We start from the raw sequence: 17,732 nt of genomic DNA, 5'->3' as shown, positions 1-17,732 counted from the left end.
GCCTCACACAGAGGACCTATCCTCGTCATCATTTACCCAGAATGCTTTGTGTGTAAATAAAATGGCCCCGTCCATGTAATATATTTTTAAACTTTTAGTTTAAAAATTATAAAAACTGAACAGCCTACAGCTAAAAAAAAGTCTAACGTTACAACTAATCGTGGATCCCTTTTAAGGTTTGGAGATTAACAACATTTAGTTACAATATCTTTTCCTATCTCTCCCCACCCCCCAGGATTATGATTTATGCATCACCTGCTACAACACTAAAGGCCACGAGCACAAGATGGACAAACTGGGACTGGGGCTGGACGATGACAGCAACAACCAGGCTGCAGCAGCAACTCAGAGTCCCGGTGACTCTCGCCGTCTCAGCATCCAGCGCTGCATCCAGTCTCTGGTCCACGCGTGCCAGTGCCGCAACGCCAACTGCTCCCTGCCGTCCTGCCAGAAGATGAAGCGGGTGGTGCAGCACACGAAGGGCTGCAAGCGCAAGACGAACGGTGGCTGCCCCATCTGCAAGCAGCTCATCGCTCTGTGCTGCTACCACGCCAAACACTGCCAGGAGAACAAATGTCCCGTCCCGTTCTGTTTGAACATCAAGCAGAAGCTCCGCCAACAGCAGCTGCAGCACAGGCTCCAGCAGGCCCAGATGTTGAGGAGGAGGATGGCCACCATGCAGAGAGGAGGGCAGCCGGCTGGAGGGCCGACGATGGGACTTCCTTCACCTGGGTCAAATGGGACCACCGCTCCCAATACCCCAACGTCAGGTGGCACCCAAGCCCCGATGCCTCAGACCCCGACTCAGACCATGGCTCCTGTCACCCCGCAGGGGATGGGTCCTGGAAATGGAGTCCAGCAGCAACAGCAGCCTGGAGGGATGCCCCCTCAACACCCCCTTCATCAGTTCCAGCAGATGGGTGGGGCTGGTGGTGGAGGAGGGATGATGAACTCTCCCCAACACCAGCAGCAGATGCTTGCTCAGGTCCAGCAGCAGCAGCAGGGTGGACCAGGAACCAACCCTCAACAGCTTCAGCAGCACCCCAACAGTTTGCCACCTTATGCTAGCAGACCCCCAGGCTCCTCCCCAATCCACCAGTCCCAGGGTAAACCAGTTCTCYGCCCTGCGACACCTGCGCAGCATCCCGGTGGTGCCGTCATGGCGGGAGGCGTGGCAGGCCAACAAGCTCCCGGTCAGCCGCCGGGCCAGCCTTCCATTCCACAGCAGCCCCCCTCAGGCCCCCCACCTGCAGCTGTAGAGATCGCCCTAAAGATTCAGCAGGTGGCTGACGCTCAGAGGAAGCACGCTCTGCAGGGACCAGCACCCACTGCAGGCTTGATGCCATCCCACCCCCACCAACAGTTGGGCCAGGGGCAGCAGGTGACTATGGGACATCCAGGACCTGTAGGGATGGTCGGACCCCAGGGCATCCCACCTCAGAGCCAAGCAGCCGCTCGAGCCCACATGGAGCAACAGCAAGGTGCTCTGTCAGGGATGATGGTCAGTGGTGGTCACATGCAGCATCCCCCTCAGCAAGGTAACCTGCCTCGAGGCCATCTCCGCCCCCAGGTGCAGCTTCAGCAGCAGAGGATGATGTCTCCTCTTCAGAACCCCCAGCAGCAGCAGCAGCAGTGGGCAGGCCAGGGCGTGCCCCCCCAACAGAGGCAAGCTGTCATGAACCAAATGGGTCATCCAGCCCAGCAGCAGCAACCAGCTCAGGGTCACGCTGCTCTGATGAATATGGTGCAGCAGCAGCATCAAGGTGGTGCTGCAGGGGTCTCAGGGGGACCTGTCCCTGGTGCTCCAAGTGTCCCCGGGGTTGTTGCTGCTGGTGGGAACATCCCTCAGTCAGCTCTTCAGGAGCTTTTACGGACTCTCCGTTCCCCCAGTTCTCCACATCAGCAACATCAGGTCCTGGCCATCTTAAGATCCAGCCCCCAGCTCATGGCTGCCTTTATCAAACAGAGGGCCTCAAAATATAAGGCAGGCCAAGGGGGTCCCACTGGGCCGGAGGGCGTTACAGGAGGAGGAACTGGTCCCACAGGAGGTCCTGTTGGAAATGTCATTGCAGGAGGGACCCCACAGGTGAATATGAACGCTGCCAGCTTGGGCCAGCCAGGGATCCATGTGGGAGCTCAGGGGGGAGTCAACATGGCCTCTATGTCTCAGCTGCAGCAGCAGCAACTACAACAACAACAACAGCAGCAACTACAACAACAACAACAGCAGCAGCAACTACAACAACAACAACAGCAGCAGCAACTACAACAACAACAGCAACAGCAGCAACTACAACAACAACAACAACAGCAGCAACTACAACAACAACAGCAGCAGCAGCAACTACAACAACAACAACAACAGCAGCAACTACAACAACAACAGCAACAGCAGCAATTACAACAACAACAACAGCAGCAGCAATTACAACAACAACAGCAGCAACTACAACAACAACAACAGCAGCAGCAACTACAACAACAGCAGCAGCAACTACAACAACAACAGCAGCAGCAACTACAACAACAACAGCAGCAGCAACTACAACAACAGCAGCAGCAGCAACTACAACAGCAGCAACTACAACAGCAGCAACTACAGCAACAACAACAACAGCAGCAGCAACTACATCAACAACAACAGCAGCAGCAACTACATCAACAACAACAGCAGCAGCAGCAACAACAGCAGCAGCAACTACAGCAACAACAACAACTTCAGCAGCTACAACAGCAGCTGCAGCGGCAGCAACAGCTGCAGCAGCAGCAGCAGAGACCACTGCTCAGTAGTTTACAGCAGCAGCAGGGAGTCGGGCGAGGAATGCAAGGCCAGGGGCCACAGATGGGAAACCTCAACAGCCCCCAGTTCAGAGAGTTGCTCATGAGGCGACAGCTGCAGCAGCCGCAGCAAATGGGAGCAAATCACAGTCAGTTTCAGCAGCCGCAGCCCCCACAGGGGCAGGGATTCATGAGCCAGTCTCCTGCTATGGGACAGGGTCCCCCTGGAGGTCCACCCCATGGCTCGCAGCCGCCTGGGGGCCCCCCGGGTCAGCAGGGGCCAGGTTTCGCAGGGTCAGTTGCCCACCAGCAGGCCACAGCTGCACTCCAGCAGAGGCTGCAGATGCAGCAGAGCACCATGGCTGCCCATCCAGGCGGGGATGCAGGACCAGGAGGAGGGAGTGCAGGTGGTCCTCAACAACCACCTCAGGGCCCCCAGCCCACCCAGAGTGGACCCACACCTCCATCCAGTCAGGCCATTTTCCAACAAACTCTGCCACAAAGGTTGCTCCAGCAGCAGCACATGGGTCCGGGTGGGTCCCCGGCCCAACACAGCAATCCCATGAGCCCCCAGCAGCCGCAGCAGGTGGCGCAGTCCCCCCACCCACACCTGCAGGGGCAGGTGCTCTCCACATCCCTCGTGCGCTCCCCCCAGCCATCACCTCGACCTCAGTCCCAGCCGCCACACTCCAGCCCGTCGCCGCGCATGCAGCCTCAGCCCTCGCCGCATCACATTTCACCGCAGATGCAGACGGGCTCGCCACATCCCGCCCACCTGAACCAGCACCACCCAGGCATGATCYTCCCCCCTCAGCAGCAGCAGGCAGCGAGCCAGCAGCAGAACACCATGGAGCCGTTTGGGTCGGATCAGAACGCCATGCTGTCTCAGCTGAGTGGCATGGCCGGACTCCATGGGCCGGGGGGCAACAGTCAGGACCCCCTGGGCCAGAACATCAACCACAACTCTTTAGACCACATGTAGGACTTTATATTGGTGTCATGCTGAGCTCAGTGAATTTCTGCACAAACTGCACTCACCCAGGACAGTGTTATTGTTATTTCTTAGCATTTTGTTTATTTTTAGCATTGTTAAAATGTTATTTAATGTTTTTTCAATAAAGTTGCATTGAACTGAACTTCCTATGGGAGACGAACAATAAATCAGACAGTCGTTAAATGAATAAGAATAAATGAATTGTAACTTATTGCTGTTAATATATTATATATTTTTNCTATCAACTTGTTTCTATTTCTTGCAGAAAAGTAATTATTTAGAGGGGGCATACAAGTACCTTGCCTTTTCTTTTAAAAAGTTTTTTTAATTAAAAGTAGTCGAAGAAATAAGTGAATGCAAAGAACTTTTGAGATATTTTTATTTGCATCATTCAGTCGATCTGTTTCTGTTCATTTTGCAGAGTGATGTGAATTATCAGCATCAATCCAAACAGTTTTTCCATTTTTGTGTTTTATTTATTCTGTTCCTTGAGGGGGGGTGTTGTTACGTTTTGTATAGAAGTCTATTTTTTTTATTGACTGTTCAGTTTGCCAGTTACTCTTCATGTGTTTTTTTTTCTTGTTTTTTTTTTTTTTTCTTGTTTTTTTGCGGTGGTCCAAGGGTCTGCTCCATGTTGAAGATGCTCCGTGGACAGATCCTGTGTTGGACCTCCGTTCTGCTCACAAACATTCAAGCCCTCCCTTTCGAATGTTCGTGCACTCCTTCCTGTGTAGAGACACTTGCTGTGGAGGCTCTGGGAGGGAGGTGCATACCTTTGTGCCTGTAACATTTTACGTTTGTGGGCTCCTTTTTAGTTTTTTTTTTRTTTTCATCCAATACACTTTTGCTGTTTATAATAAACAGGACAATGATCCAAATGAACTGTGTTGCACAGAAAAGAGGTGAGAGACCTAAGCGTTGGTCTCTTTCTTCCTCATCACTTTTGCTGCTTCCTTTTTGGACTTTGTATCCTCCTCTGTTCGGGGGGAACGGCGATGAATTGAACATGAACTCTGTCATCTTTCTGCTCAGAACTTTGGGAATTAATTTAATATTTTTTACTGGACAAAGGAAACAAACTGGACTCGGTTACAGTTTTTCTTTTTGTAATAAAATGCAAATGACCAATAGTGTCGCGTCCTGCACATGCTTAATCAAGTGTGGAACGTTTTTCATTCGAAACAAATCTTAATGCTTCACCGTTTAAACAGACATTTTTCATCTTGTAAGAAATGGTATATATAAACTTAACTACAGCAAATTTATCAACCAATTATCACAGAGCTCCTTCTGATTCATAAACTTGTTTTGGATGTAGGCTTAAGATTTTAATTTTAATTTTTTTTCTCACTTCTACCAATCATTATGTTAGTTGTTACCTTGTTGATTTGACAAGAGAGGAGCTTGATAACTGAAAGCTCTGCATCCCATTCTACTTTTAGAAACTTTAGGAACCACAAGTAAACCTGCAGTCTGAGAGTGAAGGGAAGTATGGAACAATAAGATGTTTAATATATGATGGAGCTTGGTTGTTGAGATCTTTGTATGTTAGGAGTAATATTATAAATTATATTCTAAATTTGACAGGGAGCCAGTGGAGAGAAGCTAAAACTGAAGAAATATATCTCCTTCCAACTCTCATTAAAACTAGCAGCAGCATTTTGGATTAACTGAAGACTTCTCAAAGAGTTTTTTGGATGCCCAGATAATAAAGAATTACAGTAATCCAGCCTAGATGAGATAAATGCATGGATCTGTTTTTATTTCGTCATTTTGGGATGTTTCTAATTTTAGTGATATTACACAGGTGAAAGCGGAAATATTTTCAATTTGGGGGTTAAAAAACATCCTGATCAAAAATAACACCAAGATTCTTTTACATTAGAACTGGAGGCCAGATTAATGTAAGTGAAAGGTTGCAAAGTTTATTCCTAAGATGTTCAGGTTCAAACCCACAACCTCTGTCTTATCTGAGTTTAAAATTTACATCTGGAACTTGAATTTGTTGGCATCACTTTTTAATTTAGAATTTTTCACGGGAGCAATGCGCCCTCTAGTGGCGTTACAAGGTAATGTTCAATTATGGATTTTGCACCTGAACAGCATAAATTACAGGGATGCCATTCAGACAATAATACTCTCACTTTATAAAGGTAGAAAAAATGCAGTGCCATAACTCAATTTCTTTGACCTTGTTCTTGTTTAGGGTCATTATTTAAATTTGCTAAATGTCTGTATAATAAGAGGCCTTCAAAGTCCCACATTTTCTTAGTATTTTGTATCTTTTTTAACTGTATAACTTGGGTCAAATGTTTTGGCATTAAGCTTCTTATAATAGCTTGCTGAATTGCGCCTCTCCTGTCCTGACAGAACTGGAGGAACAGAGTCAGATTTGGAGGCTGCCTTTCCAAAACACTAAATTTCTCTTTGTAATTAAATAATGTTTGCTCATTGTCCATTAGGAAGACCCATTTGTTTCCCAGCTTTAACTTCCTGATTGATGTCTTGAGATGTTGCTTTGTGGCTAAGTGGWTTGGGGAGTCGTCCTGTAACCGGTGGGTTGCTGATTAGAACCCCTGCTCTGTCTGTCTCAACTGTTGAGTCCTTGGGTAAGACACTTCACCCGACTGGCCTGCTGGAGGTGGGGAAAGGACTCGTTGACGTAGGTGTTTGGCAGCCTGTCACTCTGCCAGCAGTGTGTGAATGTGTGCGACTGTAGTGTGAAGTGCTCTGGAGTCCTTAGACTTGATAAAGTCTATATAGGTTCAGGTCATTTACCATATTTCCATGTTTTTCTTTCATGTCATTTCGTAAAACGCACCAGTGCCTCCTGCAACTTAACACCACCACATCATGACGCTGCCAACACCGTGCTTCACAGTTGGGYCGGTGTTTTCAGACTTGCAAGAATCCCACAGTTTCATCACACGGGACGAGTCCAAATTTTTTGGTTTTTGAATGACTTGCGGGGGTTGATATTTGTTTTGATTTTCCCATGATCTCAAAGAAAGAAGCAGTGTGTTTGAGATGTGCCTTAAATGTTCAGTTTGGGCTTTCAGTAACTAGAAACGTGGAGATAAAACATTCAACAGAACACATTAGTTTCAGAACACATTTATTGAAAATGCAGTCAAATATTTTTCTTCTTTTCATGATAGAAGACATGTCTGACAATCCATCTTTGTTGGAGAGAGACCGATCCGGACACATGAAGTGACATAAGTTAGTTTCGTTTATACAAGTGACATGCAATAAATAATAGCTCACTACAGTTTGATTTAAAGTACATCTGCACATTACCGACACGGCATAAAAGCAGCGGTGCAAACTAATATTGTCTCTTTTGATATGCACAGAAGCTACTGAAAAAAGTAGACCATCAATCGGTGATACAAAAATAGAACCAGGAAGCATTTCATACTTGAAAAGTTAAAAGGGGCAGACAGACAGCAAACAAAACGCTGTGCCTTTTTTTTTTCCCTGTATCCATCCACTTTGAAATGCAGAACTTCATCTGAGCGTGCGGCGTTAATCCGCCGTCTTTGTTCTATTTCCTTTGTTACAGAAATAAACAGCTCCCACAAAGCACAGGACGAGTCTTTGTGTGGCACAGTCTGACGGGGCATGCGGTTAGCAAGAGCCACATTTTTTTTATGTTTTATTTTTTTACAAAACATCAACGGTAAGAAAATGGAGCGGCTGAAACAGGCCCCCCGAGAACAGATCAGAGATCTGCCAGATGCTGGAAAGCACTGAGGACGAGTGGAATAGTAGCTGCATCGAAGTAGTTATGTGAACTGGATTGTTTTAGGCTGCCGTCTGGACATCTGTCTTCCTGCTCTCATTGAACCCAGAGGTGCTAARAGTTACAACCTGCCCACTGATCCAGCTCATCTGCTCGACTCTAACGGGGAATCAGAGCACTCTGGAGATGCATCATTTAGTAAATGAGCCACAATAATAAAATCACCACTCACTTCGACTCAAGCCTGGACCGTCTTTACTCTACTCAGTAGGAAGTGATTGTAGCTTTTGTAAACAAGTGAACATATCTGACACACACGACTATTTACTTGTTTAAAATGAGTGGTGAGTCTAATCATGGTTACTTAGATCTCTCTCCTCGCTCAGCAGCTCCCAAAGAAGCCCTCGGCCTCTTTGGCTTCTGTAAACGTCACCGTCAGGGAGTTCACGGTCACGTTCGTCACAATCACTTTCCTGGGACCATCTGATTCGGCGGGAACGATCGGGAGGCCCGATGTCACCTCCTTCAGTGGCTCGGTGTTGGGGCAGACGGTGCTCCCCTGGACCCTCATGATGACAGACGTTGTGTTGTTCCTCTCGCGGGGGTCGCTGGCCCAGCCCGCCTTTTTCTCCGACCCGTCGCCCGGTCTGACCTCACTGGTTTCAGACGCCCCTCCGTCCGTTCTGTCGGTCCACGTTTCGGTCTGTTGGTCCACCTTCTCCTCCACGTCCAGGTCCTGTCGCTCCAGGAAGGGGGGCGAGCTGCACTCAGAATGACCTGAGAGAGAGAGACAGGAAACGTCTCGGGTCAGATTTATAAAAGATTGCATAGAAACCATATTAAAAACAAACGTATGGCCAAAAGGCAAAAATGGCGTACACCAAAAAAATTCAGATTTATAAAACCGTGCGTACACGTTTCTGTACACCTTTCCTTTTTAGATCACAGCTTCACCTCCGAGTTTGTGCACAAGGTCCCGCCTCAGGTTCTACCCTCTACACACCCACACTCAACCATTAAAACAGTCAATGTAAAGTACCTCATGAATGTTAAGATATATCTAAATCAGTCAGCTGGTCAATGTCAAAAAAAGTGATTGGCTCAGACACGCTCTGTTGTGCGTCTGGAGGATGACAGGTGCTGACTGACAGCTGCTCACGTGAACAGAATGTCTAATTTACACAGCTTTTCCCTCATTTTGCAGCTTTACAGATGTTTAGAGTAATGTAATGACTTTTATCAAAAACTCAACTTCAAATTAATTTTCTCTCAGAGCCTGGAGGACGATAAAAACAATAAATAAAATTAAATAAGTCAGATAAAGTTGGAAATAAGTTCACCACTCTTCTCAGTCCTCCTAGCCTGGTTAAAACCAGATCCTGTCATTCACTTTGCTTTGTACAAGGGTCTGGACTTGATGCACAGACAAGCGTTTCATGCAGGAGGCGTGGCCTCTGGTGAAGCATGTGTGTGTTGTTGCTGTGATGGAGGCTAAGCTAAGAAGCTAACCGGAAGTCGTGTGTGCTGTAAACAACCCTACTGAGAGGAGAAATGTACCGAGCCGAACGAGACAGCTGTAAATGAGAGCTGCTGCTTRMTCYGACAAATTTAWTTTAATTTGGAAGCCTTATCAACACAGACTGGCTTCATTCTCTTCCTCCACTGCCGTATGCTAAAATAACTAGCAGACACTGTGCAGAACATTGACGTCGTTCAAAACTCCACCTTCTGTTTGCTGATTGGCCCAGGTAAAATAAACAACAAGAGACTCTGCGCAGAAAATTGATGTTCTCTTCTCTGATTGACCCCGCTAAAAATCTGCCAGTGAAATCCTTCTCTATGGGAGAGAAGTCCCAGACMGAGCAGTGAAGGGAAACTAGAATTGAGCGGAGCTGCGTAGGAAGGCAAGGGCCAGGCTACCGTCCTCCCCCTCCTGCCTGCTCCGTTATCTGTGGCAGCCCCCTATAACATCCATACTGGCGAGGGGCATGCCCAGCAAGTACCCAAAGCGTGACTTTTGCTGTTGAAATGTCTCTTGTCAGGGAGGGGTCTGTGGGTCAGGGTCGTCTGAGGAAGGAGATTAATGGAGATGTGTGAACTTTTGTTTTTTTTTTATTTCAAAGGTCCTTATGGCTCTCAGCAGAATATTTTACTGTTAAGAAAGCTGATGATAAAGTTGAATAAAAATCTAAGTCTGATTATGAAGGTAAATTAAATATCGGACAGTGATCATTACACAGTGTGGCTCTAATTCCTCGCTTCACTGTGTCACAGTTTCCCGTCTCCAACATGAGCGTACGCATGGGTCAGAGCTGGCTGAGGGACCGCACATTTTCACGTTGTTTGGATTTTATAAATCACAACCTTTGTGTGGTTTCTGGGCTCATTTTGTCCGTACYCAAGCTTTATAAACCAGACCCCTGGTCTCTTTCATGAAGTAAAATCTCTCGAATCTGAAATCCGCCTCAGTTTCACAAACTGACCGTAACAACTGTCCTCGCATCTCTCCTCTACGGCACTTTCACACTCCGGCTTGTCCTCCTCGCTGGTGGTCCCCCAGTCCTTCTTTACAGAGTCCACTTCATTCTCCTCCTCCTGCTGCTGCTGCACCTGCTCCTGCTGCACCTGCTCCTGCTGCTGCTGAAGATGATGGATAGGTTTGTTGGAAGAGCGCTTCAGTCCAGCTTTGGTCAACCTCCACCTGTTCCTCTTCCTGTTGGGGCGGCGGATGGCCTGCTCCACGTCCGTACTCATGGATCTGGTGAGGGAGAGGCGCAGGCGAGGAGGGGGCTTCTCTGCGTCCTTGTCGGCACTGCGGAGGTCCATGGCGAAGATGTTCTGAGGGAGAACAGGTCAGAAAGTAAATCTGAGAATCAGCGTCATAAAAAAAAGGTAGAGTTCAAGAAGTAAACATACTCCCACTCCCATCATAAAGACGTGCCGAAACCGAGCCTGAAAAGTAATTCTGCAGCTGCAGATCAGTGTGTAACTTGTCTCATCCACTTTGTTTCATTCGATGCTTCCTGCTACTCCTGGCATAAATTTGACTTATCCAGCATCATAACAGTGATAGTAACACAGTCCAGAAACACAGCATGTCTTTCAGCTGCACAGTACTGTTCAGGCTATTATTAGTAATGAAACCTGCATTATTTCTGCTGCTGCCATCTTTCATTCCTCTCTATGACTGTTCAGTGAAACTGGATAAAACTTTGACAAAACTGAGGCCAACACCGAAGTTGATTGTTGATTAATAATTTACTTCATATTTGGACATGGATGAGATTTTTCTCTCCTCATTTCATCTGTAATAATTGTTTAATTGTGGTTTTTAAAAGGGGTGTTTTATCATTTTTTGTACAGATTTCTTTAGTTTACTAAACATGCATAACACTGAGTAATAATAATCTACAAAGTTCAGATTAATATTAATTACAATAATAACACACTTGAAATCCAAACGCCCTGAACTGAACTAARTTTTTTTAACATTTTCTGAGCTTCAGTCATTTTACGATGAGTTAAAATAAGCTTCATGTCTAAAAGTGTTTACGGCTCAGCTGAATCCTGTGGGCGGAGCCTAACTTAAAGGATTTAAACAAGTCTTGTCCAGTTTCAGCCAGTCCCAGTAACACTGACTGGTCTAAACCTAAAGGTTGGAAAACAGGATGTTTTGTATTTAAATTATTTAGTATGCAAAATAAAACTTTTTTTGAAAAAATCTTTAAAGAAGGCTGGAAAATATGATGTATGATTTAAAGACTTTAAAACTAAACAAAATCGTCATAGACAGGGTTAAACAAAACAGTAATTAGGATTATCAAGACAAATTAAGCGTAAACATTCACAAGAATCAAGTATATTTTTTTTCACAAACTGTTTACTGACTAGGAATTTACAAGGTTCTGACTGAGACAGATGAAGAGTCTTTACTGCAGATAAACAACATGACAATAACAATAAAAACATTTAAAAGGTTTTTAAAACTACTACTACTACTACTACTACTACTACTACTACTACTACTACTACTACTACTACAAAACAAGCACAAAAATACAACATATATGGGCAGATGTGGATGGACAGACAACTAACTTTTTACCAACAGCAACCAGTTTTAGTGAAGGTAAAAAAGTGAAAAAAAAGAAAAATATATAAAGTGTTTCTACCCGCAGGACGAGCTTCCTGGGCCTGAGACCTTTCTTGCGATACGCCAAAGACCTGATCTTCTCCTGGCTGCAGGAGTGCAACAAACGCAGAGAGAGAAACTGAGTAATAACTGAAACATAAAYGAAACTGCTGCCTATGCAAACAGTTTCTGTATTACTCACTTCTCTTCGTACGCCAGGACCAGGAGAGGGTCCAAAATGTTGTCCTCTGGTTCCCAAGTACTGTACCTGTCAACACAAACACATCCAGAAATGATCTTTCTGTGATGCAGAGGAAAGAAGCATAATGCTCCCTATATTGACGTGATGAGATCAGTGGAGGATGACTCAAAGCTGACTCACTCTGGAGGCCATCCCTGCCACTTTAGGAGATACTCCACATGACCCTGTGGGGACAGACAACAGGCTCACATCAGAGGCAGCAGGAACACGTGTGCTCCACTGGTTAAATGTAAAGATGTTGCCAATATAAACAAAAGAGGTCTCTGTCTCTTTAAATTTCTTCCCCATTATTTCTCCTTTTCAAACCGTGCGTTTTTCCTGTGAGGTGACGTCAGTGACAGCGTGGGGCTTGCGCGGCCTCTAAACACACGCAGCGATCACGCGCCCCGCTCTCCACGACGCACGAGGGCACTTTCTAGAACATTACACTGGTGGGCTGGATGGGGCGGGGCCTCGGGAGCACGTAAACAAGTAGGTGTTGCGCAACGCGCAGGTCCCAAAACCGTGTTCATCCCGGATGAAAACAAGCGAGCTGAAGCTTTAACAGGTCACTAACAACGCAGCAGCACAGATCATCACTTTCATCAATTTAACTTTACATTAAGAGCACCTGTAGCTTCGTTTTAATTAGCCCACAGCAACATCACGCAGCAGGTACAGCTGCACGCGCTGGCGTAACTCAAAATAAACTGCGCAGCACCTCCGCACACACACACACCTGCTTTTTAATGTTTTACTACAACTGCGTAGGCTTCTCCACAACAACACGGCCATGCCGCAGCAGCTCGCAGGACGCGGACTCGGTCGGAGAAAGTGTGCTAAACTTTAATGCAGTTTTAGTGACGGTTAGCTACAACACGGAGACGGTGTTAGCCTTAAACACCGCTAAGTTATTTAAGTTAAATGAAGTGATGCCTCTCACCTTCCTGACTCTCTTTTTTGTTATCGACTCCACCGCAAACACTTGGTCCCCGATAGATGAGAGCTCCATCGCCGCACGCGCTGACTCACACGTTCCGAACAGGATGAGACTGGAATTTTCTGCACTTGTCTCTCCTCGCGGCGCTCAGAGGTAAACAAAAATAAAGCGCTGCGGAACTGACGTCTCTTTAAGTGAAGATAAGAAAAAGTGTTCCCGGAGCCTCTGGTGATTTTCCGCTGAGCTTCCTGCCGCTCACGCCTCCTGCCTCACTTTTTTAAATCTGCGACACATCAACGCTGGACAGCGCGCGGCTTTAACACGGGCGCGCCCCCTTTTCGATTGCGTAGAGAGCCAAGCCCCCAAGGCGCGCCTCCGCCGCCACGAGCGCGCGCTCACCCAGAAAGGACAGGCTGGGTCGCAGAGGACAAGATAACTGAGCTTTGAGGGTTTTAAAAATATTCTACATTAAAATATTTGTTATTGTTTTATCTTTAAAGATAAAGTGTAAAAACACGTTTACTATTTAAATAACTTTGTTTGCTACTTGATGACACATTGACAGTGTAAAATTGTTTTTTGTGTGTCTGTTTATAAAGTTGTGATAAAATACTAATATAGTTTTTTAAGTTTACAGTTTCAAATACGTCCAATCTATTTTTTAACCTCAATTTTCCCACACATTTCTTTTTTCTCCTCTTTATTCATTTTAAAACAGTTACATAATCATCAGGGAGTTCACTTTTATTATTTTAACATAAATTTTTTTTGCATAATTTCTGGAGTGACACAAAGATCCGTGGCACCAAGAAAGCCTCGTTATTTCAAATGTTTGTTTTTAAACAAAGCTGTATACAAATGAGGTCAAACATTTCTATTACTGACTTTAAAGGGGTTGAAAGTTGCTTTTAACAGCCAAAGTCTGCACATAGAAGCTTCTGTTTGCTTCATACAATCATAAAAGTGAAATTAATAATGCTTTTTTTCTAATTTAATCACTTTGTCGCCTTTAATTAACACTTACAGATCATTTTAGTCCAACATAATATTGGATAGATTTAATGACGGGCAGATGTGAGGCTGTGAAGTTAAAACAGTGTACTCACTGAACTTGTCAGCGGAGCAGCGTGAGCTCATGTGTTTTTATGTAACAGAAATAAAGATCAGAATCTGCAATGGAAATGAAAGCATCAGTTCTTCAGTGGAAGAGTCCACTCCTCCAAGTGTGTTTGATCCAAATATAAAACCAAACAGCTCAGAACTGCTGGAACTCTTAAATCTACATCCGAGGAAGCAGAGAGGACGTTTGGTTTGGTTTTGATGGGAATCTTTAACTTTTTTCTGAAACTTCCTCCCTGACTCTGGGCCTGTCTTCCCCTCAGGTGGGAGGGGCCTGTGAAAGGTGGGGTTACGGTCTCACCTCCCCCTGTGAGACCCGGTTCACAGTGAAATCCTCTGTAAGTCTGAACACACATGTGGAGTCGGTGCCCACGGCCCCGCGCTCCCTCTGCACCTGGAAAACTCGCATCACTTACTGGTGACGATGGGTGTCATGGTAACCGTATCCACGGTAACTGATGAAAAGCTGGACGATGACGCAGCAGGAAGGGCTCTGATTTTTACAGATTTGAGTTTATTTAAACAGAATCCTGATCATTTCCTGTCGTTTTCAAACTACAAGGACATTCAAATCAATGCATACGTTTATTTTATTTATGTGAACAATAAATGGTTCTTTCTGTCACTTTCTAGTGGACCTTTCCTCGAGCCTCATTCTCTGCTGAATATGTTTTTTTAAATACTTGTTTCCTGCCTGGGGATCATTTAATCTTATCGTCTAAACCAAGTGTAATCCAGGTTAAGCCTGATGACATCACTGTAGTTATTTTGACAACATTTATAAGTAGATATTTGTTTAGGATGATTTTGTTCAAGTTTCCTCTCTCTTTCCTTAAAGGGACGGTTCAAATCTTCTGTACTGGGGCTCTTTGGAAATATTACGAACAATAACTGTTTTACCTGTTATAGATGGCCTTTTGAACAGCCTCAGTTTGGAGAAATAGTTTAATGTTGACTGACTAAATGAGCCAACTGCTAGTTCAAGCAGGACCAAAGTGATTCACTGCTGTATTTGCACTAAAATGTTAATATGTTTGAGAACACTGACATTCTTTTCAATAAGTCCTCCATGTGTACCCACGCTGTCATCAATGTAAGTATCCATTTAATGTAAAACTATGGTGATGTCATTTTTTAAAAATAACATTCAGATAAGTTGTCACATTTTGAAGGTTTGAGTTGTTTAAATGAGCTCGATCCTCTTTGGTTTTAATCCTGCCCTGACTAGCCATGAGCTCATCAGTCCTGTCAAAACCAGTCTTTATTTCTTCAGTCTCAGGTTGTTCACAGCTGCTGATGTGTTTTATTTGTACTCACAAGTTGGAATTTCCGTGCTTTAATTTGGAAATTTTAATTTAAAAGGAAGCCCCGCAAAGTTAAGATTCTGACTTGAGTTTCTCACCAAGCCCAACCTCAAAATTAAATATGGCTGCCATGCACATTAAAACATAATAAGAAGTGATTCATTTTCACTTCTATCAGTTCGTATTAAATGAGCTGGATACAAAGTGATGTATTATGTTGCTACAGGGTTTGAATGCAGGAAAAAAAAAGCTTTGTTATTGGTTTTTGTTGTTAATAGTCTGGTCACCGTGAACAACAATTCTCACTGGTTTTTCAGCTTGCAACATGAAATACGGTTTAATGCCTTGTGGCTCTCTGGCATTTTTGTATTTTTTTATTGTTTGTTATAACCTTTGTTTTGTGAAGCACTTTGTGTACCTTGTGGCTATTGGAAAGGAATATACAAATAATTGTTGACTGATTAATTAAATAATTACAACCTGCTGGGAGATCTTAAATATTGTGTGATTGATCAGACATTTGCGGGCGTGTTTGTTTATGTTGAAAGCACTCGGACACTGCATTTTGCTTCACATGCTCACTTCCAAAATCTGACTGTTTTACTCAGAAGCAGACATTTATAAAAACAAGGTCAATGTGGACTTTTTGCACAAAGGAATCTGTCTGACAAAATCTGTGGCCCTTTAGATTGTGGTGGTTATAACGGTGGATATCAGAGTTGTTTCCTATTTTCCAGAATAGACTCCAGCAGGAAGAAACCCCATGTAGTGACGTGTACTAGTGATGTTRGATACTGCCAATGTTCTTACCGATACTGATACCAAGTAAAATGTGGCTGGTATTGCGATACTGATCCGATACTGATATTTTGATAACACACATAATGTGTCTGGTAAATCTTAAAAAGTAGCATTTTTCAAATAACCGCTTTATAAATAATACATGACATGGTAATTTATTTAATTTAAAAGATTTCTAACCCTAACACTACATTTGTTTAGCACAATTTTAAATTCTTATTCTAAAGAAATATAATACTTTTTGAATAGTGAATAAAAGTGAGAAAATATTCTAAAAGTTGTTGCTCTGTATATTTTGTAGCATTGTTTGTGGGTTTGCAAGAAGGCCCTTGGCCAGAGCTAATGCTGTTTGGGGGGCCATGACATGAAAAAGTTTGGGAACCCCTCATCTACAATGTAAATACAGAGTCAGATGAAGCAGATTTTATGTTAAAATGACCTGCCGTACATCCACAGACTGAGTGACTGACTGAACACATGCCACTGTGCTTATGTATTATTCAAGCGGAAGAAAAAGTTCCCTCCAACCACATATGATTTAGACATGATTTGAATAGTTCAGTTTTTCCACTATTTTCCTGTTAATGATATACATTATGTGAAATAACTAAAGTATCAAAGCATTGATATTTTGATTTTGGTATCGATTCTAGAACACAAAGTTCTGGTATCGGTAGTATCGAAATTTCAGTACCGATCTGCACATCACTAATGTGTACCGTAGTGGAAGGGGTTTCCCAGGAGCTCGGCGTGGCAAGAGCTTTAAAAGGTGTGTGCAAAAACAAAAGAACCACCATGTGTGCCAACTGTTCAGGGCCCTTAAGTCCCACCATGTAACCATGTCTTGTGCCCAGACTCTGATTTCAAAAATTCACTATGACAGTTTCCATAAACCAAATTCTTGATTCACACGGTCAAAAACGTTGCTGTGCATGCCCACCCCCAAAACAAACAAACAAACAAAACCATCTACAGTAGAAAGTCAATATTTTCCAACCACAAAATCCAATATGGCTGACTTGTGAAAGAAAAGTTGTTATAGCTGTGGTGGTAATTTTTTATTTTAAATCAATCAATCTATCAATCTATCAATCTATCTATCTCAGGTAAGATACTGACTGTTTTTATCTACAGAACCCTGTGTAGTTAGCTTACTTTACTAATCTTCTGACTTTTACCTGACTTCATTATGCAGACTTGAATTAAGTATTGAACAAGTATTGAACAAAGACTCAGTAAAGTCAAGCACCGAGTTCTACTGAGGGTTTTCAGGTGAAAAATAGTTCCAGTAAATTTCCATCAGGAAAAGCTTTGGGTCGTTTTTTTCCCGCCTTTATGTCTTACTTCCTATAAAATGAACCTACATAGATCAGCGCTTTTTCCCGTAAGCAGGATGTTATTTAGAAGAGACAATCACATGACTTGTTTTCTGCCTGGATACGACTGGAGGATAAACACACACACACACACACACACACACACACACACACACACACACACACACACACACACACACGATGGATTGCTGTGATCACTCCCACCTACATGTGATGAGTCACGTATGAGTCACCACACGTGCCAGTAAAACGATCACTGCTTCTTCTTCGGAATATGCTCCATCCATCCAACCACACACACACACACACACACACACACACACACACACACACACACACAC

General features: G+C 44.2%; 2 protein-coding genes across 2 annotated transcripts in view; one reads left to right on the top strand and one right to left on the bottom strand.

Annotated features, from left to right (window-relative positions):
- The window catches only part of ep300b (EP300 lysine acetyltransferase b), a 53,757-nt gene extending 49,997 nt beyond the window's left edge, over positions 1 to 3,760 (top strand). The window contains exons 30-31 of the mRNA XM_014012846.1: positions 236 to 2,243; positions 2,829 to 3,760. Coding sequence (XP_013868300.1) covers positions 236 to 2,243; positions 2,829 to 3,760 — 2,940 coding nt within the window. The remainder of the gene's footprint in view (positions 1 to 235; positions 2,244 to 2,828) is intronic.
- A 3,110-nt stretch (positions 3,761 to 6,870) lies between these two features.
- On the bottom strand, positions 6,871 to 13,119 carry cbx7a (chromobox homolog 7a). The gene is made up of 6 exons (XM_014012888.1): positions 12,834 to 13,119; positions 12,032 to 12,075; positions 11,852 to 11,917; positions 11,690 to 11,756; positions 10,001 to 10,355; positions 6,871 to 8,294 (listed from the first exon to the last, which is right to left on the bottom strand). The coding sequence occupies exons 1-6, from the start codon at positions 12,900 to 12,902 to the stop codon at positions 7,900 to 7,902; spliced, it is 996 nt and encodes a 331-aa protein (XP_013868342.1). The 5' UTR covers positions 12,903 to 13,119; the 3' UTR covers positions 6,871 to 7,899.
- Between the last annotated feature and the right edge of the window lie 4,613 nt (positions 13,120 to 17,732).

This window comes from Austrofundulus limnaeus, unplaced genomic scaffold (assembly GCF_001266775.1).
Source record: "Austrofundulus limnaeus strain Quisiro unplaced genomic scaffold, Austrofundulus_limnaeus-1.0 Scaffold96, whole genome shotgun sequence".
Lineage (NCBI taxonomy): Eukaryota > Metazoa > Chordata > Actinopteri > Cyprinodontiformes > Rivulidae > Austrofundulus > Austrofundulus limnaeus.
Note: the sequence above shows the minus strand (reverse complement) of the source record. Positions and strands in the feature narration are given on the sequence as shown.

Bases quoted from the DNA above. Each gene is read 5' to 3' on its own strand.
- cbx7a (XM_014012888.1), bottom strand. From the start codon at position 12,902: ATGGAGCTCTCATCTATCGGGGACCAAGTGTTTGCGGTGGAGTCGATA. The intron at 11,918-12,031 runs GTGAGTCAGCTT...TTGTGTTGACAG, and splicing joins TGGCAGGGATGGCCTCCAGA to GTACAGTACTTGGGAACCAG. The intron at 8,295-10,000 runs GTCAGTTTGTGA...TCTCTCTCTCAG, and splicing joins ATGCGAGGACAGTTGTTACG to GTCATTCTGAGTGCAGCTCG.